Consider the following 26,651-nt stretch of genomic DNA (forward strand, 5'->3'; position numbering starts at 1 on the left):
AAGGAACGGAGCACAGAGAGGAAGGAACGACACTCTGCTTTCCCCTCTTCTTTCCTGGAGGGGAGGGGCTTTCCCTGCTCTTTGTTCCGTTTGAGCAAACACAGTAAGGAAACAGAGAGGGTGGGCAGTAAGACCCTGAGGCAGAATGCAGGAATGCACCCACTTCCTCTTTTCAGGTTTCCCTTTCAGGTTTCCCAGCTCCCTGAAGCGCGGTTTGATTTTTGCCCGATTTTTCGGCTCCAGGGACCACACATTCGCTGCATAACACGCACAGACATTTCCCCTTCCTTTTTAGGAGAAAAAATCTGCGTGTTATAGAGCGAAAAATACGGTAATTTGATTAAGCTGTCATTTCCCCACTTGGAAGAAGTCCTGTTTTAAGAAGTTGTAAGAAAGCTTTGGGTCCTGCTGTCAAAACCTGACGCTCATCAGCTTTCTGTCCCAATTGCATGGGGAAGAAAAAAGATGTGAGGTTTTGCTTTTCTCCCCCTCCCCCCCCCCTGTTGCAGAGAGAGAGAGAGATGCAAGCAGCTAAGTTTTAGCCTTACTTACCAGGCAGAACTGTCCTGGTGTTGGGGTTGCCTGGGGCAGTGCCCTACAGGTGGGAAAGGGATGCAGTGACACGTAACCCGTTTTCTCCCCCCGCAAAACCATATTCCTTTCCTCCAAGATGCTGCTTGCGCAGTTGTAGTAAACCTCTGTGCCATTGTTGTTGTTGTGATGTTCTGATGCTTAGGGGGCGGAGGCAGTGGAGGGGAGGGAGGGCCCAGGGCTCTGCGGAAAGAGCCACCAGGGGGTGGGAGTGTGTTCTGCCAGGCCTCTAGACAAGCATGGCTTACCAGAAGAGGAGGGGAAATAACACTCATTTTCCTAACTGAGCTCAGGCACTGTGCCTTCCTACTGGGATCGACCTTAAGGGACTCCAGGAACTTCCCAGCCTCTTCAGCCCGCTGGAAACTTAAGGTGGAAAGGCAAGGAAGACGTCAAGAGAGATCTTCCCTCCACAAGCCCCTGTGGGGAATGGTGGGAATGGGAGCGAGCAGGGCCCTGTTTGTAATTTGATTGGATCCGTAAGAGGGGCCACCTGTGCAGCGAGTGTCTTTAAGTGTTCCTGAGATGTGATCTCTTGTGCCACCTCCAATCTTGATCGTGTTTGAGAAATCCAGGATGATAACCTACAAATAAGACGTCCAACAAAGCTGCATGTTGGAAGGTTTGGGACAGATGAAGCAAAGTGCTTCTTCACTCAGTGCATGTGGAACTCCCTCTAGAAGGAGGCAGTGATGATGGTCACCAACCTGGACCTTAAAAGAGGTTTCTTTTAGATGAATTCATGGAGAAGAGGGCTCTGATGGCTCTGCTGAGCCTCCACAGATGGGGACAGTAATTCCACTTGTATATATATATATATATATATATATATATATGCTTTCGTAGATTTTCACGGGTACAGGAATGCAGGTTTTGGTGTCTTCGGGTGTCTTCCCGTGTAAGAGTCGGGGTGTCTGGGCGACGTTTCGACGAGGTCTCACTCGTCATCTTCAGGCTGGTGCTTTCGGCTTCTTGTTATTCAAAGTTTAAGGTTTCAAAAAGAAAAAAGAACAATACAAAATATAAAAAAGAATACAACAGTAACAGAAAAGAAAGAAAAAGAAGGTATAAAAATACATTCTATTAAAAAAAATTAACAAAAAAGAACAGATTAAACCTTTACATAGCTTTCTTCCTTTACTTATTTCCTTGACCTCCTCACACCTCCCAATTTTGTATTCTAATTCAAGTCGTTTTTTCAGCAAATCCTTCCAACCTTATTTTCATTTAAGTAATTTAATTTAAAATAATATAGTTTAACGTCCTCTCTTTCATCACTTTCATCAGTTTCTCTCATACTCTGGTTTCTCTTCTATGGTTTCTCTCATACTCTCATACTCTGGTTTCTCTTCAGATCATATAAATCTTTCGCCTTTTAGTAATTCCACTTGTTGGAAACCGCAGGAGGGGAGAGTGCCCTTGTGTTCGAATCCTGGCTTCCCACAGGCATCCGGTTGGCCACAGGATGCTTGGATTGCATCAGGACCATTGGCTTGATCCAACAGGCTCTTCTTGGCTCTTTTGTAGCTTCTTATAGAAATCCAGCCTGAGAAAAGAGAAGTTTCTCTCTCAGTTCACTGATCCATGCCCAGTGCTGCCGGTTAGTCCAGAAAAAGTGGCCCACCTCCATCCAAGAATACATAAATACCTCAAGGTGCAGCTTGTGGATGGGGAGAAATCTGTGATGAGTAAAAGCAGAACATCTGAGAAATTCCCTCCTGCTGGCCTGCTCATTTGATTGCACCACAGTGGTAGAGTTAGTGTGTAGTTTGCACAATTTTTTTAACAGTTCAAGGAGTCAAAGAGCAGGACAAAGTCATCTGCTTACTACTTCATTGTGGTACCGAAGATTCTTTTTGGCCGTTGAGTTTATATTCAAGGAGCTGCAAGCGAATGCTGTTCGTCTGTGGCCGGGGTGGGAAACTTGTGTGGTCTCCAGATGCTGGTGGACTCCAACTCCCATCAGCCCCAGTCAGCATGACCAGTTGTTTGGGGATGATGGGAGTTGCAGTTCAGCGACGTCCAGAGGCATGCAATTTCCTCATCTGCAGGCCTTCAAATACGTCACATAGTATTCACCTTAAGGAATCTTGGGAAAGAGCCAACGATGCAAAGCAAATACTATACATGCCATGTGTACCAAAGCCACCCAAAATACAGGTAGACAGTCATGCAAATGCAGCCTTTGTGCAAATTCCCATTCTTAGCAGAAGTTTAGAAACAGAATGGCCAGGTGTTTTCATGTTTTGGAAGCCACCCAGAGTGGCAGGGGCAACTCAGCCAGATGGGTGGGTTATAAATAATAAAATGATGGTGATGATGATGATGATGCAAGCCGTGCCTGTTGGAATCCCTTCTTCTGCAAAGCTCTGAAAGGTAAGGAGTCCTGTCCTCTTCCCCCCCCCCCTTCTGCCCTGTTTCAAAGTTGTTGAATGAATCTTCTCTCTCCTCAGCACAGGAGTTGGAAGTTGGAAGTTTCACTGTGTTATTTTCATTCCTTCTCAGCTCGGCACATTCAGGTCTCATGATGGAGAGTATTTTGTAGAGCCACTGATACCGCCTGACCAGCAAGAGTATGCAGAAGAGCACAAAAAGCCACACGTGGTCTACAGACACAGCGTACCTCCGACAGCCGTGCCAAGGGACAAGCAGACTTGCGACACTTCAGGTAATCCCATATTTTGCTTTCCCCTGACCTTTAGCATTGAGTTTGCAGGAGGTAAGAATAATTTTGAAACCATCCAAGATAGCCCACGAGGATTGGAATCCTAAATTGGGGATGAAGAATTGATGGATGTGGGCTGCTTACTTTCTAAGAATATCTCTCTGGAATGGATAATCTAGTCCCGTTGTTCAGCTGAGTTGGCTTTGGTCTCTAGCATTATTGATTGCCCCAAGGCAAAGCTCAGCTCCTTTCAGGTCCGCCTTTCATCTCTTGTGCTTGAATTTTCCCTTTTTGTTTCACACTGCTTGTGGAGCTGTGCCCCCTTTCTCCTTCAAACTACAAGGGCACAATATTGCATGAAACTCAGTCCATAATGCAGGAGGCAGGAGGGAAGGGGAGAGCTCCTCCGGCCTTCTCTCTCATAGTGTTTGTGCACAAATACATTTACTTATAATGTAAGTAAGGGATGCGGGTGGCGCTGTGGTCTAAACCATTGAGCCTCTTGGGCTTGCCGATCAGAAGGTTGGCGGTTCGAATCCGCACAACAGGGTGAGCTCCCCTTGCTCTGTCCAAGCTCCTGCCTACCTAGCAGTTTGAAAGCACACCGGTGAAAGTAGATAAATAGGTACCGCTGTGGCAGGAAGGTAAACAGTGTTTCCATGTGGTCTGGTTTCTGTCACGGTGTTCTGTTGCGCCAGAAGCGGTTTCGTCACGCTGGCCACATGAACCGGAAAGCTGTCTGTAGACAAACGCCGGCTCCCTCGGCCTGAAAGCAAAATGAACACCACAACCCCATAGTCGCCTTTGACTGGACTTAACCGCCCAGGGGTCTTTTACCTTTACCTTACATTTACTTATAAGAATAAATACATAAATAATTTTTTTATGACCCTTGGGGTCCCTTCCAACTTTACAACTGTATGATACATGCTTAAAACTGAAGATACAGTTAATGCATTGCAGGCTGGCATTGCTACTTTCATTAACATAAGAACGTAAGGAGAGCCCTGCCTCCAACAGTGGAGATAGATCATAGCCATGGTGGACTCTTGATAGCCTTACTTTCTTTTGCCTTTTGTTCTTACATCTCTGCTGGCTCTTCCAAGATTTAGCTTCAGTAGATGTCACTGAGTTCTAGTATTAGGTAAAGGTCCATTTTCTTCACACCATGCATAATCTTATACAGTGGTACCTCGGGTTACATACACTTCAGGTTATATGCAGGTTACACACTCTGCTTCAGGTTAAGAACTTTGCTTCAGGATAAGAACAGAAATCAGGCTCCAGTGGTGGGAGGCCCCATTAGCTAAAGTGGTGCTTCACGTTAAGAACAGTTTCAGGTTAAGGGTGGACCTCCGGAACAAATTAAGTACTTAACCCGAGGTACCACTGTATACTGATTTGGAAGACAAGAGCTGAGAGTAAGATTACCACGTAATGATACAGGCCTATAGAACCTTGCAAAACATCTCAGATGAGACCTCTTGGTCACAGGCTGATGTTGATCACTAAAACGACACTCCAGGAGAAACGTCCTGCTCCACTCTCCACTCTCCACTCCCATCTCACACACTTCACCAGCATCTGGCGTAAATATCCATAGTGGGTTTGCATGGGGGGAACCATCCACCGCTGTGCCAGGAGACAACTACAACGTTCCTGCCAGTTGCTTCATTGCAATACATCCGCGCGTTTATGAGAGAGGCATGAAGAGCCATATTTGCCTAAAACACATGTATGGATTTTTGTGTGTGTGTCCACATATATTTGGGGAGCAGGGATGCCATTGACTTATGTTGCGCTTTGCTGTCATTATAGCATCCTTGAACCCCCTGCAATGCAGGAATATGCAACTGTCTCATGCAAGGGTTGAACCATGGCATGATCAGCACAAACGCTCTCTGTCTATAACTAGATTCCCCCTGCCCCAACTTCAACACAACATGTCTTTTTCTCTCTGTGCGTCTGTTTGCATCCAATACAGTGGTACCTCGAGTTACATACGCTTCAGGTTACATACGCTTCAGGTTACAGACTCCGCTAACCCAGAAATAGTGCTTCAGGTTAAGAACTTTGCTTCAGGATAAGAACAGAAATCATACTCTGGCGGCACGGCGGCAGCAGGAGGCCCCATTAGCTAAGGTGGTGCTTCAGGTTAAGAACAGTTTCAGGTTAAGAACGGACCTCCGGAACAAATTACAGTGGTACCTCAGGTTAAGTACTTAATTCGTTCCAGAGGTCTGTTCTTAACCTGAAACTGTTCTTAACCTGAAGCATCACTTTATCTAATGGGGCCTCCTGCTGCTGTCACGCCGCCGGAGTCTGATTTCTGTTCTTATCCTGAAGCAAAGTTCTTAACCTGAAGCACTATTTCTGGGTTAGTGGAGTCTGTAACCTGAAGCGTATGTAACCTGAGGTACCACTGTAAGTACTTAACCCGAGATACAACTGTAATTTACTTCTTACTGTCCCTGTATTCCAACTGCCTGGGTGCATTTCGGCCTAGTGCGCCAGCTCGCGTGCCGTCCATCGCATGCAGGAGAGAGGCAACCCGGAACTGGAGAGATGTGGGAGCTGTGAGGTGTTCAGAGACGCAAACTACAGTCACCGGGATTATTTGGCGAGGAAGCCGTGACTCTCAATGCGGAATAAGCACTTTAAATGTGCGCTTCTGCAGAATGAATACTGCACCTGAAACCCCCAGTGCTGGTCCTCACACTGAGTAGGATTGTGTCAAAATTTTGCCTGTGAAATAACTTAAGTCTCTCTTGTTCCAGGTCCCCTCTCTTCTGCTCCAGGTGCCATCTTTGATTGCTATTCGTAACATGATTCCAGCTTGTCAAATACCATGCTGGGGGTGGTCAGGCAAACCTCTCACATATTTAAATACCACATGGAGGGGGTGGCTGTTCCCTGAGACTGCTCACCACACCTGCCTGTAGCAGCGTGTTTGGCGAGCGGGTAAAGAGGTCCCCTGCGCGTGTACTAGCTATGCACACAAAACAACCTTTTGCAAGGGTCTTTCTGGGTCTTACAGAAGAAGCCCTGTTTGCATACATCCGTACATGTCTCAGGTCCTTTGTGCTCACTGAGCATGGAAGTGAAAAGCATGACTGGCAGATGAATCAGTGACCAGGGAGTGGGCTATCCCTTGACCTCAGGCATGTTTAAGATGCGCAAAGGGGTTTGTTTATATGCAACGATGCTACCGTATTGGCCCAAATATAAGCCGCACTTTCCCCCCCAAATTCCGACAGTGAAAAGTTAAAGTGTGGCTTATATTCGCGGGCTTATGATATCGCTGCTGAAACAGCCTAGGATGCCACCACGAGGGCTGTCGGGGGGTGCAGGACAATGGTGCCCGCCTTGTCCACTGCTCCCAAGCCTCCCCCGAGCCGTCAGAGCGAAGAGGGGGAGGCCGCGGGCAAAGTGGGCGGGAGTGCGGGCAGTGGCGCACAGCCTGCCCGCTGCTCCCAAGCCTTGTAACTGCTGCTGGAGCCCTAGCAAACAGGGTGGCGGACTGCTGGCGGCTGGTCGCCAGTGCCGCCACTTCCCACTGTGGGCCTCCGCTGTCGGGGGGGGGGGTGCCCGCCCAGTGCCGGGAGCAGCGGGCCGTGGGATGGCGAGTGCTGGCAGGGGCTGCCGCACCACCACCACCATGTGATCTCCTTCTGCCTGCCCCGCCACTGTTAATGTAGTGGGGGACATCTTCCTGGCGCAGAATATCTTTTCTTGCCCAGTTGGCCCCTGCCACTGCTGTTAGGGAGCAGGGGGTGCCCACCCAGCATGGAGGGGGCAGCCAGTGGTGGGTTGCAGGTGCCCGGGTAGGCCACCTCCACCCTATGCCAACCTATCCCAGCTGCACTGTGTAAGGCTGGCACTTTGGAGGACTGTTGGGGCCTCTTTGACAGCCCCCCATCATTTCCTAGTGCGCTGTGCGGGTCCTCTAGGGCCACAAATGTTTGCTTGGACCACGTGGTTGCTGCTATGTGGTCATCTTATATTTGGGTATTGTCTTTTTTTCTCTCCCCGCCCCCCCCCTGAATTTTAGAGGTTTGGTTTATATTTGGGGCAATACTGTATGTGAGAATATCACTAAGGCGAAATGAAGCTGATCATTTGCCTTCACTATGAATGTTTGTGTTGCGGGGGGGGGCACACGTTTCCGCCTTTTTCCTAATGCAACTTGGTCACTTCTTTCTGACCTCCGGAAGCTGTGGGCATTTATAGATAATTTGAAATGAAGATAAACTTTTTTTAAAAAAACTTTTTGTTTTTAATCATTTGTTACCCATTCCAATACTCAAGTGGAATATTCTGGCATACAATGGGGGTGGGAGAGAACAGTTTGCCAATACAGAGTAAATAATTAAATAAGAAAAAATAAGAAAAAAATCTATACTTGCACACCATTATTAACGTCTTTGTTATCGCATAAACAGAGAAAATAAAGTACATGATGTTCCTATGCTACAGGAAAAGGGTTAACAGCTGCCTCCACCGCTCTTGCAATTCTTATGAAACACTATCTTAATAATAAACATTGCTTTGATTCTTAAACCACTCTCAATACCTCTTTTCCAATATTTTTATATAGAACTTTACAAACCTGTAATGGGATCTATTTATGCCAACATTGTAAAGAGACTTCTTTCCCCCCAACTTACCATAGTTGCTTCCCACAGTTTCGCTTGTGATATTTTATGTATTAATATCCTGTGCCAGATGCCTGTGTACTATTCCCCTTAGAGATGACGTTCATTGTTTTGATGTGCTTTTAAACGGTATTTGGCTCTCAAGGTCCAGGCATCTGCCACAGCACTCATCCCGAGCTAATTCTCTTTGTGTTGTGGGCAGGTAGTCTTTTGCCCAGGCCATCATCTTAATCATAGCTGCTTTGTTGTGGTTTTTCTTTATCGTTAATCGTTCATGTTCATTGGTGTGTAGCGGGCTTGAAGCAGGAATTCATTTGATTCCAGTTTACTTAGCTGGGCTGACTGGAACTAGTGGTGCAAAAATTAGTATTATGGGTAAAGCGATCGAACGAGTGAGGGAAAACCCCTTGCCAGGAGTTGCGTTAACATGTAGACAGCTCTGCTGTCCACCACTCGTTCCGATGGCCTGCCATGAGTTGGAAGCCGAAATCCTGGAGCAGGGATCTGCATAAGAAAAGCCCTGCAGGATCAACTACAGGCCCATCTAGTCTAGTTTCCTGTTCTCACAGGGGCCAGAGGAAACTCACATGCTGGAGATGAGGGCAACAACATTCTCCTCACTTGGGATTCCACCGCCCTCAACAGCAGAGGAGGCTTCTCATGTTAGCATCCTGATCTTCCAATGTGGGGACCTTCCACAAGTACATGGGGCTCCCCACTTCAGTCAATGCCCCTTCAGTTCATGGGGGAGGCAGGTGGAATAGTAGTGGGGGTGGAGTTAACACTCACCTCTCCCATGGAGCACCCACCCCATGTTAATTTAATACAGGAAAATTATGGCTGAAGAGAACTAGAGAAAGCATGAGAGATCTCTTAATAGCAATCAGTAGGGCTGGGCAATATATCAATAAATTGCCCCAAACCGGTTTGAAGTCCGTATTGTGATATCGGTTTCATAATTTTTGATCTGGCAGTATATCATGAATCATGGTGTGTGTGCTATGCGGGGAAAACTGTGAAGCCAGCCAGTGCTTCTCTTGATTCCTGCAGCCCCTTTTATCTCTGCCAGCTCAGCTCTCTCCTGCCAGGAAAAATCACAATGTGGGGAAAACCATGAAGCCAGCCATTGACTCTGCATAGCTCCATCCTTATTTCAGACATCGTGATATATCGATGTATCACAATGTTGAAACCAGATATCGCCCAGCCAGGGCTGGATTTAGGTTTGATGAGGCCCTAAGCTACTGAAGGTAATGGGGCCCTTTATATGTCCAGCTGTCCTTTGTCAACAGCTGCTTTTTGTGTTGAATATATGCTATATGGACCATGTAAGCAGTCCATGCAGAATGTAGGCACCCTATATATAGAAATGAGCAGGCTAGCAGGCAGGGCCCATTTCTTACATCACAAGTACGTATACCTGAAGGAGAGGAGCATCTCCACCCCCATCGTTCACCCCGGACACTGAGATCTAATGCTGAGGGCCTTCTGGCGGTTCCCTCGCTGTGAAAGGAACCAGACAGAGGGCCTTCTCAGTAGTGGCACCCAACCTGTGGTATGCCCTCCCTTCAGATGTGAAGGAAATAAGCAGCTATCCTGTCTTTAAAAGACATCTGAAGGCAGCCCTGTTTAGGGAAGTTTTTAATATTTAATGGTGTACACTTGATTGGGAGCCGCCCAGAGTGGCTGGGGAGACTCAGCCAGATGGGCAGGGTATAAATAATAGATTATTATTATTATTATTATTATTATTATTATTATTATTATTAGAGCCTACACAACACAAAACACTTGCTGTATGTAGGTTTTATTTTATTTGTTTTTTATCTTATATTTTGGAAATGTGCATCCAGGTTCCCCCCCCCTTTAATTTTATCTTGGGGCCCCTCTTAGCAACACTCGCCTAGAGGTGTAAGAAGGGCTGACTTCTCAAGAGAACGGTACCTCTGACAAGGCTTTTTATTGTTTGTTCTTCCAAAGGTTGCTGCTGGACTATGCCCCTCTGGTTTCTCTCTTCCAGCTGTCTCTGCTCCCTTCTTGGAGATCAGATGCTGGAGACTCAGAACAGTTGGAAGGAACCATGGGATCTGGCACATTTGATCAGCAACCCTTGGGAGAGTGGATCAGCAGAGCATGGATTCCGCTGAATCAAAGGTAGTTGGAGGGACCCTGGAAAAAAACAAAACTTGTTTGGGGATCCTCCTGTTAATCTCCCTCCATTCTTTCACCCATCCAGTGGTCCACACATCTGGGGAGGATAATGAGGGCCATCTTCTAACTAGCCTCACATTGCTTGGCTTTCTTTAGTAACCCCAGGGAAGACTCAACCATTTTGTTCGTTACTTGACTGAGGATTCAGTAGGATAAGGTTCAGATCCATAGCTCAGCGGTAGTGCATCTGTTTTGCATGCAGAAGGTCCCAGATCTCCAGAGAGAATGCCTGAATCCATGGAGAGCTGCTGCCATTCAGTGCAGGCAGTGCTGAGCTAGGACAGTGGTCTGACTTGGTACAAGGCAGCTTCCTCTGTTCTTACGTTCCCTCTTCTCCAGAAGATGCCTGCATTGCCATTCATCATTTCCTATGATCATCGCAATGTATCTTCTTGTGCTGGTGTCAACCGCCTTGAAGTTGTATGGGAGGCAGTGTGCTCCTTTGCTCATACTCCCCTGCTCTGACCTTTCTATTTGGAGAGAGTGGCTTGCCATCAAAAGAGGAGTGGGGGGCTGGCGGGGGCTATTGTCAGCTTCATCATTGCAACTTGGCTCGCCCCGGTCCTTTTGTGTGGGCCGGCTCCATCAGTCACAGTTGCCAGCCAACCAGAGAGAAAAGAAATAATCTCGTGGAGTCTTTGAAGCTCAGCTGTATTCCAGAGGGATGCTTGGGTTAGCTTTTACAGCATTACTGGAGCAAACAGTTGCATAAACGCCACAACTTTTGCAGCAAAGGGGTGAAGTGGCTTGAGGATAAAAACGGCAAAACTTGCGGAAAGATCTGCAAGCCGCATTCTTAATAGCTAAGCTCTGTGAGACAGGGAAGAGCTTAGTGTAGCTTAACTGGAAATGAGGATTTCTGAGTACCAGTATCCAGTAAATATTTCTTAAACACGATGATTATTTAGATGGTGTATAAGAACAGGGACCTTGCAAGGGAAATTAGTCTTTGTTTGGAACACCACCTGCACTCAAGAAATTATTTCGCTTTGCCTCTTCTTCCAGGGGGCTGTGAAACACCACGTCCTGGTGAATTTCCCATGACTCACACAAAATCACTGATCACATTCCCAATCCTCCCGGCCGAACGCCCTCCCCCCTCCCCCCCTTCCTTCCTCTCCTCTCATGCATGGCTTAACAGGCCATTTCCTGATTCCTTCCAACACGTGTCTCAGTGGAACACTTCATCCATCCCTCCTCCCCAATGTTGTCAGAGTCCCAGGTATGCCACACAGCAAGCCTGGGAGGGGGCTGGGCAATAGGGACATAGAGGGAATGGGCAGGAGACATCGCAGAACTTCTGATCTCCTGCTGCCTTGGGAGATCTAAAGGCATGTATATGTTCTCTGGCTTTCAACCCAGCAACCCTGGCTTGAGAGAAAGCTTATACGCAAGAGAGCTGGCCAAACATTGAAATGTATGGTTGAAGTCACTTGTGTGAGATCGCCATTTGTGCATCACAGTGATTGTGGAGCTTGAGATTGGGCTAAGTGGCCAAGGTCCAGAGAAGCCAATAGCGTACATGCTAGATATAGGGAGCTTTTCTTTACCAGAGTCAGGCCATTGGCTCAGTACTGTCTTCAACACTGACTGGCCAACCAGCTCCCTGTTGTTTCATAGGGAGCTGCCTTAGACTAAGTTGGACACACTGGCCTTCCACGCTCAGTAATGGCTCTCCAGGGTTTTAGAAAGGAGTGCTTTACAGCCTGGGGAGACCTGGTATTCAACCGAGGATGCCCTAACGTTGAGCTACAGCCTCATCCTGAAAGGTGTGCTTTCCTAGCTTGTCCTCAGAATGCCAGAGATTGAATCTGAGGCCTTGTGGATGCTCTGCCACTGAACCACAACTCTTGCCACATTTTAAAAAACTGTGTGGTGTTCAGCTTCAGCAGGTCTTGCTGAAATGTTAAGCAGCCCCCCCTCCCCCAGTTCCATGCACCTTCAACCTTGACCAAAAAGGATAGGCTATTTAAACGGGATTTTGATGCAGAAGGGTCAAGACGGCAGCACCAGTGTGCAGGGTTTTGTGTCGCTTAGCGCTCCTCTAATCAGAGGCAACTCCGAGTGCTTTCTCTGCTGGCGTGTGCCAGCATCCCTGTTGAGTTGGCCTTTCAGATCCCAGCTTCAAATAACACTTGATCTAAACATTTCCCGTTATTGTGGGGAGGGGATGTGGGCAGGGAAGCGAAGGAAGAAGGAGGGACTGGGAACTTAAAAATAATCTGTAATAAAGAAAGGAAGCACTGCAGAACTCGGGAGCCTCGTCTTTCCTGTGAGCCACGGAGGAGGGTGGGCTTGAGAACGAGGCGGAGGAAAAAAATAAATTGGCTCAATAGTTCAGATGCTCACTTGACTTGTGGGAGAGGAGGAGGAGGTGGAGAATAGTTTCAAGGGCAGGAGGTGTGACCCTTTGGAGCGGAAAAGGTCATAAAATGCTACCGAGTCATGCTGTTGTAAAATGCCGGATGCTCGTTTCATAACACTCTCATCGTTCCTGGTTAAGAGTTCTGCACGTATTTTCTTACAATGTGTCCCAAGTATTCCGTGCCGGGAAAGTGACGTCACTCATCTGTTCTGCATGCAGAGGATCCCTGGCACCTCCCGGTAGGGCAATGGAGAAACCCTGCCTCATATCCTGGGGAGCCACTGCCAGTCAGCAGAGACTAGATGGCCTAATGGCCTGAGGCAACATCCACTGTTCCTAGATTTTTATACTACTGGTGGGTTTCTCCCCCTCCAAATCTACCTATAGGAAAGACATTATGGCCTGATGCACCCTTGGCTTTCTAGTTCCTGGTGGATGATACCTGTTGTCATTATGGTCCAACTGTTTTCCAGAATGGCAGGATGCCCTAAAATCTAGCATATACTGTCCAAATTTGGACCACAAAATCTGAGTTTGATAAGCCAAGATGTGCGCTAGCTTCACGTACAGCTTCTTTACAGCTCCCTCTCCACATACAAACCACAGTTAACTATAGTTTCCTGTCACATCTGAACCAGGTCAATGGCTTCCAAACAAGGTAAGATGATGTCATATGAAATTGGTTTTCTGATCCTTGATAGTTGTATCCAGTTGGCATTCCTTCACTGGCAGAAAGCTTTTGCCACCAGTAGAGGATTCCATCAGCGGAACAGAAAGGGAGGTGATGTTTGGCAATAGCCCCTTTATACACCCTGCAGCCCCCTGCAACCCATACCATACTTCTTTGGTGGCTCCCCCCAAACTTCTGGAGCAGATTTGGGGGAGTTCAAAGGGAAAGGGGATTCTTGGCTCCTCCCCATTCCACTGACGGAAGCCAAAGAGCCTTACCAGTTGCTGGAAACCATAGGAAGGGAGAGTGCTGTTGTGCCTGAATCATGCTTGCTGTTTTCACGCAGGCAACTGTTCATCCACTGTGAGAACAGGATAGTGGATCAGATGCTCTTCTTAACAATCTTCTGTTCTTCTGTTACATGCCCAAAGTGGATAGGCATTGCAATTCAAATGGTGTGTGTGAGCCGTGTCTTGCGATTGATTATGCAGGGTGGGGCTTACCCCCCCCACCAATATTTTATTCAAGTTGGCAGCCCTGAGTATATACGTTTGTATTCTGCTGCATAACAAAAAGTTTTCTGGGCTGTTTACAATAAATAATTAAAACAACAACAACAATGAACTGCAGCAAGTCCACAACTTAGGCACATTTAACTTGTGCGCATTCAGCTTTATGTGCTTGGCAAAGAATAAAAATAACAATAAGAAAGGGGGGCAGGGTTCCAGGAAAAATGACTTGGACAATCCCAACCACCATTGAACCCTGTATGCTTTGACTGCACGATTTTGGCTTTAGGTGCAAACCCCAGAATGTAACCCTCACGTAAGTTGCAGCTTACTGTACAAAGTGAAAAAGATCAAACAATTAAAAGGGGGGGGGCAATCCTACATAAATAACAATACAGAACTTGCCACACACCCAAAATTAAAAACAGATTTGCTATGTTAACGATATAGCAACACTGAAGAGTTAGAATTCAGAATAAAACCCAGGCAAAGTTGAAATGAAATGAAGTAACGTACTGGGGCTAAGCAGCAAAGGCTAGGAAACATAAATGTCATCTTAATAGTCACTGAATGTTAATAATAATGGAGTTTGGCTAAGCTCAGAAGGGGTCATATCCCCACAATAAGTGTTCCATCACAGACAAGGTCTTCCCCGTCGCTGCCACCAACCAAACTTCCAAGGTTGCGACACAACCAAGAAGGCCTCATAAACTTTGTAGCATTCATACAAGGCAATTAGAGAAAAAAGAGCTCCTTCAGGGTTGTGGTTGTTTTAAAAAAGAACAGAGGCCCACATTACCTAAATTATTTAAAAGGACTGAGTGAACAAAAAGCTCTTCACTTGATGCCAGTAGGGTCACAAATATGGCTCCAGGAGAGCTTCCCAGGAAGGCTATTTTATAACTGAGGTGCCACCACTGAAAAGTCCCTGTCCCTGGTGGTTACCTGCCTTGCTTAAGCCGTAGAGGGCATCCAAAGAGGATTTTAAGGTTCTGGTAGTCCAAGGGCCTTTCTGTAGAGAGGTTTGGGGGAAATAAGCTGGACTAGTGGGTGACTAGGTGACACAGGATCAGTATGCTACAAGCAGTATTTAAATTTGTTGTGGAAGCGCTGAGGAGGGAACCCACGAGCCATTGAGTACAGTCACACCCCCTCTTCTGAGGTAACTTTAGTGGTAGGTATTCCCCTTTCTCAGGTGTTTCTCTAGTACAGGCATAGGCAAACGCGGCCCTCCAGATGTTTTGGGTCTACAATTCCCATCATCCCTGACCACTAGTCCTGTTAGCTAGGGATCATGAGAGTTGTGGTCCAAAAACAACTGGAGGGCTGAGTTTGCCTATGCCTGCTCTAGTACAAGAGGAGGGTCATAGGTCAGTAGAGTGCTACACATCCTTTGTATGTATGATTCTCCATGTTGAAGCCCCAGATATCTGTAGTCAGTAATACTGGGCTTGCATGTGAGATACAAGACACAGAAAGTCCTGCTCAGCTCCTGATTACAAAACCTATGGCTGGTGTTCAGAAACTTGTAGATTGCAAATGAGTCAGCCAGTGTCAAGGGGGGGAAAGTGTCAGGGAAAACCAGCCTTAGGAACCATTCTGTGCCAGCCTTGCTTACCAAACGAAGTGCAGAATACCTATGGAATACCTTCATATGTGATTGTTGTCACGTTTGCAAGTAGCTTGCAATCTCAGGCTGCTTCTCTGTCTTGATTGATTGATTTTATTTTCCAATTTTGCATGCTCTCTTCCTTTTTTTTATTGCATTCAGAGGCTGGATTTTTAATTAGCTGTTTCTGGTATTTCCTTCTCAATGTCACGAATGGTTTTAAACTCTTGTTTTCTTATCAGTTGACCTTTCCTTTGGCTTACTCGGTTTCCTTCCTGGCCTCACCTTAACGATTCCCAACCACCCCCACCCCCAAAAAAGAAATGTAATCCAAGTTGCCCTCATCGTGCGCCACACCACTTCCCCCTTGACCTTTGTTTGGGATTGCAGCGGGGTCTGCCTCTGGCTGCAGCAACTGATAAGGGTGGATTTCTCATATGTCAAAATGGGAAATGAAAGCAGTTGTCTAGGGCCAACTTTTCCTCCATTTTTCCAAGTGGAATTTGAGGCGCCTTGTACTTCTTGTGCCTTTTAAAGCAGCTGTGGTGAGGGCAGGGATTGCAACAGATTAGATCTGAGGTCAATTTCAATCCTGATGTGTCATAGTTCCACAAAGGCTTGACCGCTCCAGCGACCTAACGCTGCACATTTCGTTTGTGGCTAGGAAAGGTGACCAGAGACCTCGCCTCCTTGAGAAGAGGCAAAGGGGTTGTAATCAAGGAAGGAAAGGACTTCCGTCGATTCTCACCGTGGTGGCAAGAAGCTGAAATGGTTCTCAGCACAGTGCCAGCCTCTGGGAGAACATATAGGATCTGACGCCAAAGTCTTTCTTCGCCTCTCAGCAGTGGCTGATAAGGTGGAGGGGAGGCCAAAAGTAAGGGCTTAGTCTGAGATCCTTTTTCTCTTCTGCACTTCCATGAACCCTCTTCACTGAGGCTTCACTGGAGAAATCAGCTGGCAGATTTCAGGATATGTGTGTGGTTTGCAATCCAAATGGCATTTGATTGAAAGAAGCAAAAATCAGGGGGAGGTGGGGCAGTAAAGATGTAATTCCACTTAGGGTTCTACCTAAAAGATATTTTTCATATTTTTAAATTTGTTTTTAAATAATGTAAACAAATTACAAACAACAATTTAGAGTCCAAATATTGAGATTACAGTACTCTGATTCTCCTGACTTCCCCCAATCCCTTCCCTGGGTCCTAATGATAATGTTTACAACTGCATTTCAACATGAATCCAATTTTTTATCCTTCTAACTTATCCATCCTTTCTGTTACTTTACAAGTGCGGTTAAAATCCTGTCGATGTGTTAACTTGCTTGCAGTGGTCTCTTAAGGAAATCATAAACTTTTCCCATTCTTTTTAAAAGTTTTTGTCTTCTTGATTTCTGAGCATCCCAGTTAATTTTGCCATTTTGGCATAGCCCATCAGCTTGGTTTGCCATTCTTCTCTAGTCAGGGTTTTTTCTTCCTTTCATTTCTGGGCTAGTAGCATCTGTGCGGCTGTTGTCGCATCCATGAATTTTCTGGTCCTTTGGTACCTGTAATTCCAAATAAAAAGGCTTCTGGTTTTTTCCGCAAAAGTTATTTTAAACATTTTTTTCAATTCATTATATGTCATCTCCCAAAAAAAATAATTACTCTACACGTCCACTGTTTAGTCACCTCTCTCTTTCCTCCCCCAATATAAACTTGGATGCAGTGGGGCGGGAAAAGTAGGCTGTATTCAGAGATCCCTCTAATTCCTGGATCCAGCAAGAGTTACAATCTAATCAAGGCTTCTGATTCTTGGAATAGGCAGGCTAGCCTGCTTTTGAGGTGCAATGGGAACCAAGGAAGGGGCTCTGTGGGAGACGGCAAATGGGTGGGGCCTTTCCCTCAACTCGCGGATATTCAGAAGGGCAAAAGCCAGAGTTTGGAGTGGAGAGATTACAGTGGTGTGACCTAGAAGCAAAGCAGCAGGCACAGAGAGAGAGAGAAAGAGAGAGAGAGAGAGAGAGAGAGCCATGCCAGATTTCTGCTTGAATCCAAGGAGAAACAAGACCCTTTTGGGGTGTTCATGCTGTGAACCCCTCCATCGTGGGCTCAAGATCTATATATGTGTAAGTAAACCATATATCCTAAAGACACTGCAGTCTCCGCTGTGCCTTGTTCCAAAAGGAAGCACGAACTCCAGGGTAAAGGCCTGGAACCCCTGGAATTTCGCACTGCTCGGAGATGGGGTGGCGTGCAACACAAACGCTACCACTTAGCGTCTTTGAGCGCATCCCCGTAGAAAGGATTTGGTGTAAATGCCTGAAATAAAGAAATAACAGTGAGAGGCGTGCTTGAGTGGAATCTTTCGAAAAGGACGGGGGGTGGCGGGGAGCGCTGGCATATTTCTTTCCAGCCTTGCCTTCGTGAAATGCTATCAGTTTCAGAGTCCACTTTGAGAAAGCATCGACCTGAGCTGGCTGCCTTTGTTGGCTGTGTGCACTTGACTGGGCATAAGAAATGGAGCTCTTCGTCAAAGCCCCCCATGAAGTCAAGGTTGAAACACATTAGCAGAATATGAGGAGCTTGGGTTACTGCAACTCGTACTATGTAGCTGGGGGCAATTTATTTCTTTTTTTAAATGCCAGTGGCAGTAGAGCTTTGGTTTCCACTATCTCCAGCCATAGCAGCTTTCATTAGTTTTAATCAAAGGGTCTTTTGAAATCATGGAAACTTATTTATAATGGGTGCATTTAGAGATAAGCTGAACTGAAAAGACACCTTTGTTGTTATGGGTGATCTAGGACTAGTTCCACCTAGCCAGGATTTTCAGAGTTGTGTGCCATGGTGCTGTCACCTCCTATAGTGCCCTTGAGTGACGGGAAGCGGGGAAAATGCACTTCTTCCTTCCCTGATAAATCCATTTTGTGGCCTTCTGGCTTATACTGGCACTGCATCCTCACCTGGAGGGAAGAGCTACACCTTGACATGACCTGAAGCATTGAGTTAGGCTACAGCCTTGACACTTCCTGTAGAGCGCCCAGATTAGGAAGAAATTCGACATTTGAAGGCAAACCTTCCTAATTTGCCTTTTCCAGTACAGTGGTACCTCGGGTTACAGACGCTCCAGGTTACAGACTCCGCTAACCGAAAATAGTACCTCGGGTTAAGAACTTTGCTTCAGGATGAGAACAGAAATCGTGCTCCGGCGGCGCAGCAGCAGGAGGAGGCCCCATTACCTAAAGTGGTGCTTCAGGTTAAGAACAGTTTCAGGTTAAGAACGGACCTCCAGAACGAATTAAGTTCTTAACCCAAGGTACCACTGTACAGTAACACACATTGGAATACAGCTGTCCTTCAGAATTCGTACTTATCCAGGTTTTGCAGCGCAGTTCTCCAGCCAGCTATTGTTTACAAAATTGCAGATACTGGTGTGCCTATAAATGTGTATATTTGTGGAAAATAACGTACAAAAATGCATTCTGTTAGGGGAAACGGCATAAAAAAATTATTTATTTATTTTCCTGTATTTATATACTGCCCTATACCTGGGGGTCTCAGGGCGGTTCACAGAATAAAATCAAGATATAAAACTACAAAAATACCTAATGAAAATAAAAACAGCAACCAACCCCCCACCCAAAAAAACCCCCACATTTTAAAAGGGCATAGGATATAAATCACATCAACCAAATGCCTGGTTAAAGAGAAACGCTTTTGCCTTGTGCCTTAAGGTGTATAATCGAGGTGCCAGGCGAACTTCCCTGGGGAGAGAATTTCACAGGTGGGGAGCCACTGCATAGAAGGCCCGTTCTCATGTTGCCACCCTCCAGAACTCTCGAGGAGGAGACACAGAAAGGAGGGCCTCAGAAGATAATCTCAGGGTCCGGGTAGGTTCATATGGAAAGAGGCGGTCCTTGAGGTATTGTGGTCCTGAGCTAATGTGTATAGTTGGAATAATTCACGGGATAATGCTGATGGATTTTCATGAGAACATCATTTCCCATGGAAATGGAGCCCTCAAAACCCTGAAAAGGTTGACCACACCTGCTCTCATGCATCTTCTTCTCTTGCTTGCTGTTGCTGTCCAGGCTCAGGTAGACGGAGGAAGGTAAATGCAAGGACCATTGGAGGAAAGGGTCGGAAGGTGCACAATACCTTGGGGCAGTTCTAACCTTTATGCCCTCAAATTGGGTGATGAAGCTGCAACCAGCCTTTAGGATTTCCAGATTTTTACTGGACCTGCTGTTGTGCCATAGCAGTACTAACCAAATATTTTGTCTGTTTTTCCTGCTGTGCCTTTGACTCTTAATTTTTTGTATGTCGCTTAGAGACTTTTTTCTTTGAAATTAGGTAACTAACAAGTTACATTAAAACTACCATTATCATTAATTAATAGCAATAATAATTAATACTCTGGCATGCAGAATATTGCAGGTGAGGACTGCAGCGAACTTCTTGCAAAATCAACAAGGGGTGTGTTAAGACAGGGTTCACCTAAGTGGGAGCTGGTGGTGCTGTGGTCTAAACCACTGAGCTTCTTGGGCTTGCTGATCAGAACGTCAGAGGTTCGAATTCGTGCGATGGGGTGAACTCCCGTTGCTCTGCCCCAGCTTCTGCCAATGTAGCAGTTTGAAAGCACGCCAGTGCAAGTAGATAAATAGGTACCACTGTGGCAGGAAGGTAAACAGTGTTTCCATGCGCTCTGGCTTCCGTCATGGTGTCCCATTGCACTAGAAGTAGTTTAGTCATGCTGGCCACTTGACCCGGAAAGCTGTCTGTGGACAAACACCGGCTCCCTCGGCCTGAAAGTGAGATGAGCGCCGCAAGCCCGTAGTCGCCTTTGACTGGACTTAACCGTCCAGGGGTCCTTTACCTTTACCTCACCTACATGGTGCCCTCCAGAAAATGTTGGACTCTGTGATAGGAATTTTATGGTCTTAGATATATGGTAATGTTCATAACTGCACATACATAGATCAACACAGGAAGATCAACCTGGAACCATTTTGATTCCTAAACTGACCAAATCCTTTCTCTGCAAGGTTAAACTGGAAAAGCCTCCCCATTGTCTCTTTCCTCACAAATCCTGTCTCAAGGATATGTCTGTTTGAATAAGGTGTGAGCCTGTGACCTGGCCCAGGAAATAAGTATTTTACCACTACAAAAGAATGGCCAGGCTCCCCAGGAAATCCAATCAAGTAACCTGCTAGACAGGAGATAAACAACAGGAGAAAAACAATATTAAAATTTATGTGATGTAGGTGGGATGTATCTGAGGGGTGGTCTTAGGTTACACCCCTTCTGTGATGTATGCATAATGTTTCTGGGGGTGGTCTTGATCTAGAAGATGGGAATTTCAAAAGTCTTTATAAGCCCTGGCACAGTAATTTTGTGGGTCCTCTTCCTCTCCTGCGTGTGAGGGGAGCACCTTGTTGCAACAGATCAATAAAGATCAAGCTTACTAGCTGCTTTGCTCCTCAATATTCTCTGGTTGGCCTCTGTTATTTTCTCCTACCAATAGGGAACCTATGTAAGGACTCTATATGGGCTCTTGGATACCCCATAAGGGAAAAGGGCATATTTTTATTTACAACAACTCCATCCAACTCCCATCAGTCCCAGCCAGTGTGGTCAGGGACAGAGGGAGTTGGAGTGCACCGGTCAGAGAAATGCTGTGCTATGACGAGATACTTTCTACAGAGATACAAGATGCTTTCTACAGAGATGCAGACAAAGTTCTAATGGGCATCTGTTTGGGGCATCCATGCAGTATATACAGTAACAGCTCGCTGCGGCTTACTGAGAGAACAGGGCCAATGTGACAGGGAGGAAGGTGAGGTGCAGAAACATTGGCACCCTTTCCCTGCACTGACCTCCCCAATGCCTCCCCTTTCTCCCTGATTGTAAGCACCAGTGATCCACTTGCCAGAAAGCCAGCACAGCTTCCCTGCTGGATAGCAAGGGTAAAATCCCCCTTTCCAGTATAGGTTTGCCTCCAATGACAGCTCTATAGATGTGTAGCTCCGTGGCAGGAAACCCATGTTGTTGTCTTGCACCCTCGCTTACATGACAGAATGTCTTGTATCGTGAGGTAAAATCTATTTTTGCTGTAGTCATACACAGCACCAACCAACACCGTTTCGGATTGTGCCAATTGCTTGAAACAACAACAACAAACAAACCTTTGTTTTTAGTTCATAACATTTGTATCTGCCTGAAGGTATATTGGTTAACATTTGATCAGCTCTGCGAAGGCCTGTGAAATAATTAACTTCCTAGTTACTGCACGGCTGGCTGAGAGTAGCTATAGAAACTGACACCCCCCCCCCCAATCTGTCATGAGCCTGAACTGGACTTGTGTCCATTGTCCCATGTCCCATTAAATAGTGCAAAATGGTGTCTCTTCTGAAGGACACGTTATTGTGGAAACGAAGGGGATTAGGGTGACTCACCATAAGTGGTTGCCCTCTTTCAATTTCTCAGTTTAGCATAACAATGCTTGTGGACACAGCGATTATGCATCCTGTAGCGTTTCCATATTGCCCAGAGAGCCAAATTTTTGCCGGGATTCTAGGCCTGCCACCTTGTGCCTGTTTGGGGCATTAGCTGCCTGCCCTGGATTCACGTTTTCTTTTGTTACAAAATACATTTCTGTTTTCATGGAATTGTTGCATATTTTGAGTATGTGTGTTTATATTTTTTTGAAATCGGTTTTATAATTGCAGATTCCCCAAGTCTATTGGGCAGTCAAGCAGTTAAGTGGTATATAAATATTCTATTGTTGTTGTTGTTGTTGTTGTTGGTATATAAATAAATTTATGATGTTTTATATATAGAGAGAGGGAGAGAAAGTGCCTGAGATATAAGGGGACCTTGCAGGCAATATTCTGCTCAATTGTTTAGTAAAGAAACAAGGCTGTGTTCTGCGTTCCACTGTTGTAACTAACAAGGAAATTCACTGCTAAGATTGACAGAAGGTCATTGGAACAACTGCACATAAGGAAAGTGACAAGATTTCTGTACTCTTCTCTCCAGTTACAGCTTTTTTGTGTGTGCTCAAGGTTTCTGCCTTTTGTTTGGTATGTAGGTATGAGTGTATAGAGTTCATCCTCCCTTTCTTCCAAACATGGGCCTTACGAGTTAAGGTGCCCTGAAGCATATATAAATGATACTTTTTTCCTTTGTAAGGGAATGGCCCAGGGTATGGTGTGAGGTAATGGCCCAGGGTATGGTGTGAAGGCACGTTAGACCACCACTTTGCTGAAGCTAAGCGGGGCGGGTCAGTGTGATTTTTGTCACAGCTCACGTCAGAGGGCAGAGTGTAAAGGTGCATGTCAAGATCACAAAAGAGCGTAAAGTTTGAGTTGTGCTTAGTTTGGGAAGTGCTTCCTATTTTAAATTCTAAAGTTTGCAAAATAATACTATCATGAATCTTGATGCACGCTTCTGTATTTTTAATATCTGAATTTTTGAGAACTCCTCACAGGAAAGGTGCTCAAGCTCTTGTTAGATGTTGTGCCAGCTTATGCGATTTCTTAATTCCATTATATGACTTTGCATGTATTCTTCTCTGTGGACCCAGTAGGGTGCTGAATATTTTCAGCCAGCATGATGTAAATTACAGCAAATCTTCAAAACAAAAAGGGACTGAGATTCTAAAGATTAAGCCCTTGATCTAGAGCGACCTAGATACTCAAAGGCATAGGTGGAACGCTTGTGTGAGCATTTCAGTACCTGTGGAACGTCTACTTCAGAAACGGGAAAAGAGAAAAAACCCTGTATGCGTGGAAGCTCTGTGGCATGGAAGGAAATTCTGGCTTCAGGAAGAAACAGTCGCAGTCTGAGAGAGAGTTTGCTCGATGAAACTGCTGGCAGGTTGCTGCCGGATGTTAGAAGGGAGAGGAAAATTCCTAGCCTTGGGTACTGGGAGGCAGCAGTGGAGGTGCAGATTCTTGCAGAAAATCCCCTTGTAAGTTCTCAACTGGATAGTTGCCTAGAGGCCCTCTAGATATTGTAGGAATATAGCCCCCATCAACCCTAACCACTGGCTGTGTTGGCTGGGGCTGATGAGAATTGTTGTCCAATGACATATGGAGGGCCACAGGTTCCCCAACTGTTACAGAGAAACTCCAGACAAAGAAGTCTGCAAGGAACCTCTAGACACCATTACATGGTCCTCAATTCCACAGAAGTGTTCTCTTAAAATAAATAGAAGAAATTGCGTTCAGGGAATTTAGTGACTGGTGTACCTGCAGCAGCACAACTGGGCACCTTCACCTGCCCCAGCTGCAACAAAACATGTCTCTCCCATATCGGTCTCTGGATCCACAGCAAGCCCTACAACCTTTCAACAATTTGACTTCCCCACCCAGAGGTGCATTCCTCCGTTGACTCCTGAGACAGGCAGATGTCAACAAGTAAGCATTGAGTCCAGGGACTGGCCTTAATAACCAAACCAAAAACAATGTTTGCCAAGCCCATGCCCCTTCCTGGTCTGGCTGTGAAAGCCACTTCCGGAAATCTAGAACAACCCAGCAGATGTTTCGTGTTCATTTCCTTGCTAATGGTTTCCAGAAGAAAAAAAATGTTGGCAAACTTGGGGCAGGGGGTTGTGTTGTGTTGCAGTTTACCTTTGTTTTGCATTTATCATGCTGCCCCTGTTCATGTGATGAAATTCAGGGTGCTTTTCTGGCACACTGTTCTTCCCTGCTGTTTAAAATTTAGCATGGCATGGCTGATATATGTTGCTCAAAAAGCCACTGTTCCATAACGTAACAGGTAAGGTAAAGGTAAAGGGACCCCTGACCATTAGGTCCAGTCGTGACCGACTCTGGGGTTGCGGTGCTCATCTCGCTTTATTGGCTGAGGGAGCCGGCGTTTGTCCACAGACAGCTTCCGGGTCATGTGGCCAGCATGACTAAGCCGCTTCTGGCGAACCAGAGCAGTGCACAGAAACACTGTTTACCTTCCCGCTGGAGCGGTACGTATTTAACTACTTGCACTTTGACGTGCTTTCGAACTGCTAGGTTGGCAGGAGCAGGGACCGAGCAACGGGAGCTCACCCCGTCATGGGGATTTGAACCGCCGACCTTCTGATCGGCTTGCCCTAGGCTCTGTGGTTTAGACCACACCGCCACCCACGTCCCTAACGTAACAGGTACTGCAGTGTAAAAGGAACATTAGAAACGCTGGCATTATAACTAGGAAAACTTAACCCAATATACCCCCACCTCTGAATGGAGCCATAGTGATCTGGGCTGCAGTCCTAGCCCTGGCTGTTGCCTGCCTGCCTGGACTTAACAGAATGACAGTGCCACCTCTGCATATGTAGCTCTGCCAGCTTGGACAGAACATGGGTGGGCAGGCAGATTGCTTTGCTAGTCTAGGGTTGGCATGGTAATCAAACCTGGATCTGCCCTGGCACCATTGCTCAGGATCAAAATGTCCTCCAGAGCAAATTGGAAGAACATACTGATCGGACGGGCAGTTTTGCGAAGGTGGGTGGGAGAGAGACTGCGCTTGTGCTTTACATTAAAAGAAAAGGCTTTTGTGCAACAGCAAATGGAGTGAAGCATCGTGCATATTTTGACCCTAGATGACAAGGAAGCCATCTTGCGCAGGGGCTTCATGTGGGGGTTTCGACGAGTATACCTGAAGGAGCGTCTCCACCACTACCTGAGGTCCAGTGCTGAGGGCCTTCTGGCAAGACGTGAAGTTACAGGGAACCAGCCAGAGGGCCTTCTCAGTAGTGGCGCCTGCCCTGTGGAACGCCTTCCCACCAGATGTCAAAGAAATAAACAACTATCTGATGTTTAGAAGACATCTGAAGGCTGCCCTGTTTAGGGAAATTTTTAATGTCTGGTGTTTTAATGTATTTTTAATATTTTGTTGGAATCTGCCCAGAGTAGCTGGGGAAACCCATGAATGAATGAATGAATGAAAAATCTTGGTCTCATTCAGGCATATTTTCAAGAATGTCTCTTGTCTTCCTGCCTTCTTTAAAACTGCAGGGCATGAAAAAAGCCACAGAAAGTTTAAGAGGCGGAGCAAGATGGGACAGTGGCCCACGGCGAGCATATTGTCCGACGTGGAGGCATTGAAACGTGGCCTAGCCTCAGCGCAGTCTCCTGCATCCAGTAAAAACAAGACTAGCAGCGTGAGGAGGAAAAGCACACGCCGAAGAACCAAGCGATTCCTCTCCTACCCTCGATATGTGGAGGTCATGGTGGTGGCAGACAGTCGGATGGTTGCTTACCATGGAGCAAATCTACAGCACTACATTTTGACCTTAATGTCCATAGTAAGTATTAAAATCCCACTGCGGGGATTTTAAGTATGCCAGATCTGTGCAATTTAATGCTTGCCTACGGAACAAGCGGTTGCAGTGCTCCTGCTCAGAGTTCCAGACAGCCCAGATGGAGACTTGGAGTGTTGTTGTTTAGTCATTTAGTCGTGTCCGACTCTTCGTGACCCCATGGACCAGATCACGCCAGGCACTCCTGTCTTCCACTGCCTCCCGCAGTTTGGTCAAACTCATGCTGGTAGCTTTGAAAACACTATCCAACCATCTCGTCCTCTTTCGCCCCCTTCTCCTTGTGCCCTCCATCTTTCCCAACATCAGGGTGTTTTCCAGGGAATCTTCTCTTCTCATGAGGTGGCCAAAGTATTGGAGCCTCATCTTCAGGATCTGTCCTTCCAGTGAGCACTCAGGGCTGATTTCCTTAAGAATCGATCGGTTTGATCTTCTTGCAGTCCAGGGGACTCTCAAGAATCTCCTCCAGCACCATAATTCAAAAGCATCAATTCTTCGGCGATCAGCCTTCTTTATTGTCCAGCTCTCACTTCCATACATCACTACTGGGAAAACCATAGCTTTGACCTTTGTTGGCAAGGTGATGTCTCTGCTTTTTAAGATGCTGTCTCCCGGGCATTTCAGAGGGCACTTTCTTCCCCCTCCCCCCCATGGCACTTGCACACAACGAAGCCGAGTGTTTTGTTGCTGTGTTGTGGCAGAGATGAGGAACCTCCAACCTGGAGTCCAAAGATGTGACTCTTGGCTTTGTACAACAGGCCAGAGGTTTCTCTGCAAACATACACCTCTCCATCCTCCATCCAGGCAACAAGAGGAGTTATGGGGGTTCAAGGGCACATCCTAGCCAGGAAGAAGATACTGAGGAAGGTGTGGTGCTCAGCAGGGCCCAGGAAGACCTCTAAGGGCTAGATAAGGAGACCCGCAGGGCTGCATTTGGCCTTTAGGTCTGAGGTCTCCCACCCCTTCCTTGCTCTCAGAATCTGTTGCTAACAGAACGTACTTCCTGAGGTCAGGATTTAATCAGCTGTAGGCCAGTAGCTGTAGCTTTTTGCACTGCAGGTGTTTGTTTGTTTGTTTGCTTTTTTT

At 46.4% G+C, this 26,651-nt stretch overlaps 1 protein-coding gene and 1 long non-coding RNA gene across 5 annotated transcripts in view; one reads left to right on the plus strand and one right to left on the minus strand.

Annotated features, from left to right (window-relative positions):
- Positions 1-749, minus strand: part of LOC309525368 — a 30,299-nt gene extending 29,550 nt beyond the window's left edge. The window contains exon 1 of the long non-coding RNA XR_014216188.1: positions 553-749. This is a non-coding gene — a long non-coding RNA (uncharacterized lncRNA). The remainder of the gene's footprint in view (positions 1-552) is intronic.
- Positions 1-26,651, plus strand: part of ADAMTS9 (ADAM metallopeptidase with thrombospondin type 1 motif 9) — a 143,143-nt gene that overhangs the window by 5,674 nt on the left and 110,818 nt on the right. For all 4 annotated transcript variants that reach the window (XM_082209142.1, XM_082209141.1, XM_082209140.1 and 1 more), the window contains exons 3-4: positions 3,097-3,259; positions 25,264-25,553. In XM_082209142.1, coding sequence (XP_082065268.1) covers positions 3,097-3,259; positions 25,264-25,553 — 453 coding nt within the window. The remainder of the gene's footprint in view (positions 1-3,096; positions 3,260-25,263; positions 25,554-26,651) is intronic.

Source organism: Podarcis vaucheri (assembly GCF_965113315.1).
Source record: "Podarcis vaucheri genome assembly, chromosome: 2".
In the NCBI taxonomy this organism is placed as follows: domain Eukaryota; kingdom Metazoa; phylum Chordata; class Lepidosauria; order Squamata; family Lacertidae; genus Podarcis; species Podarcis vaucheri.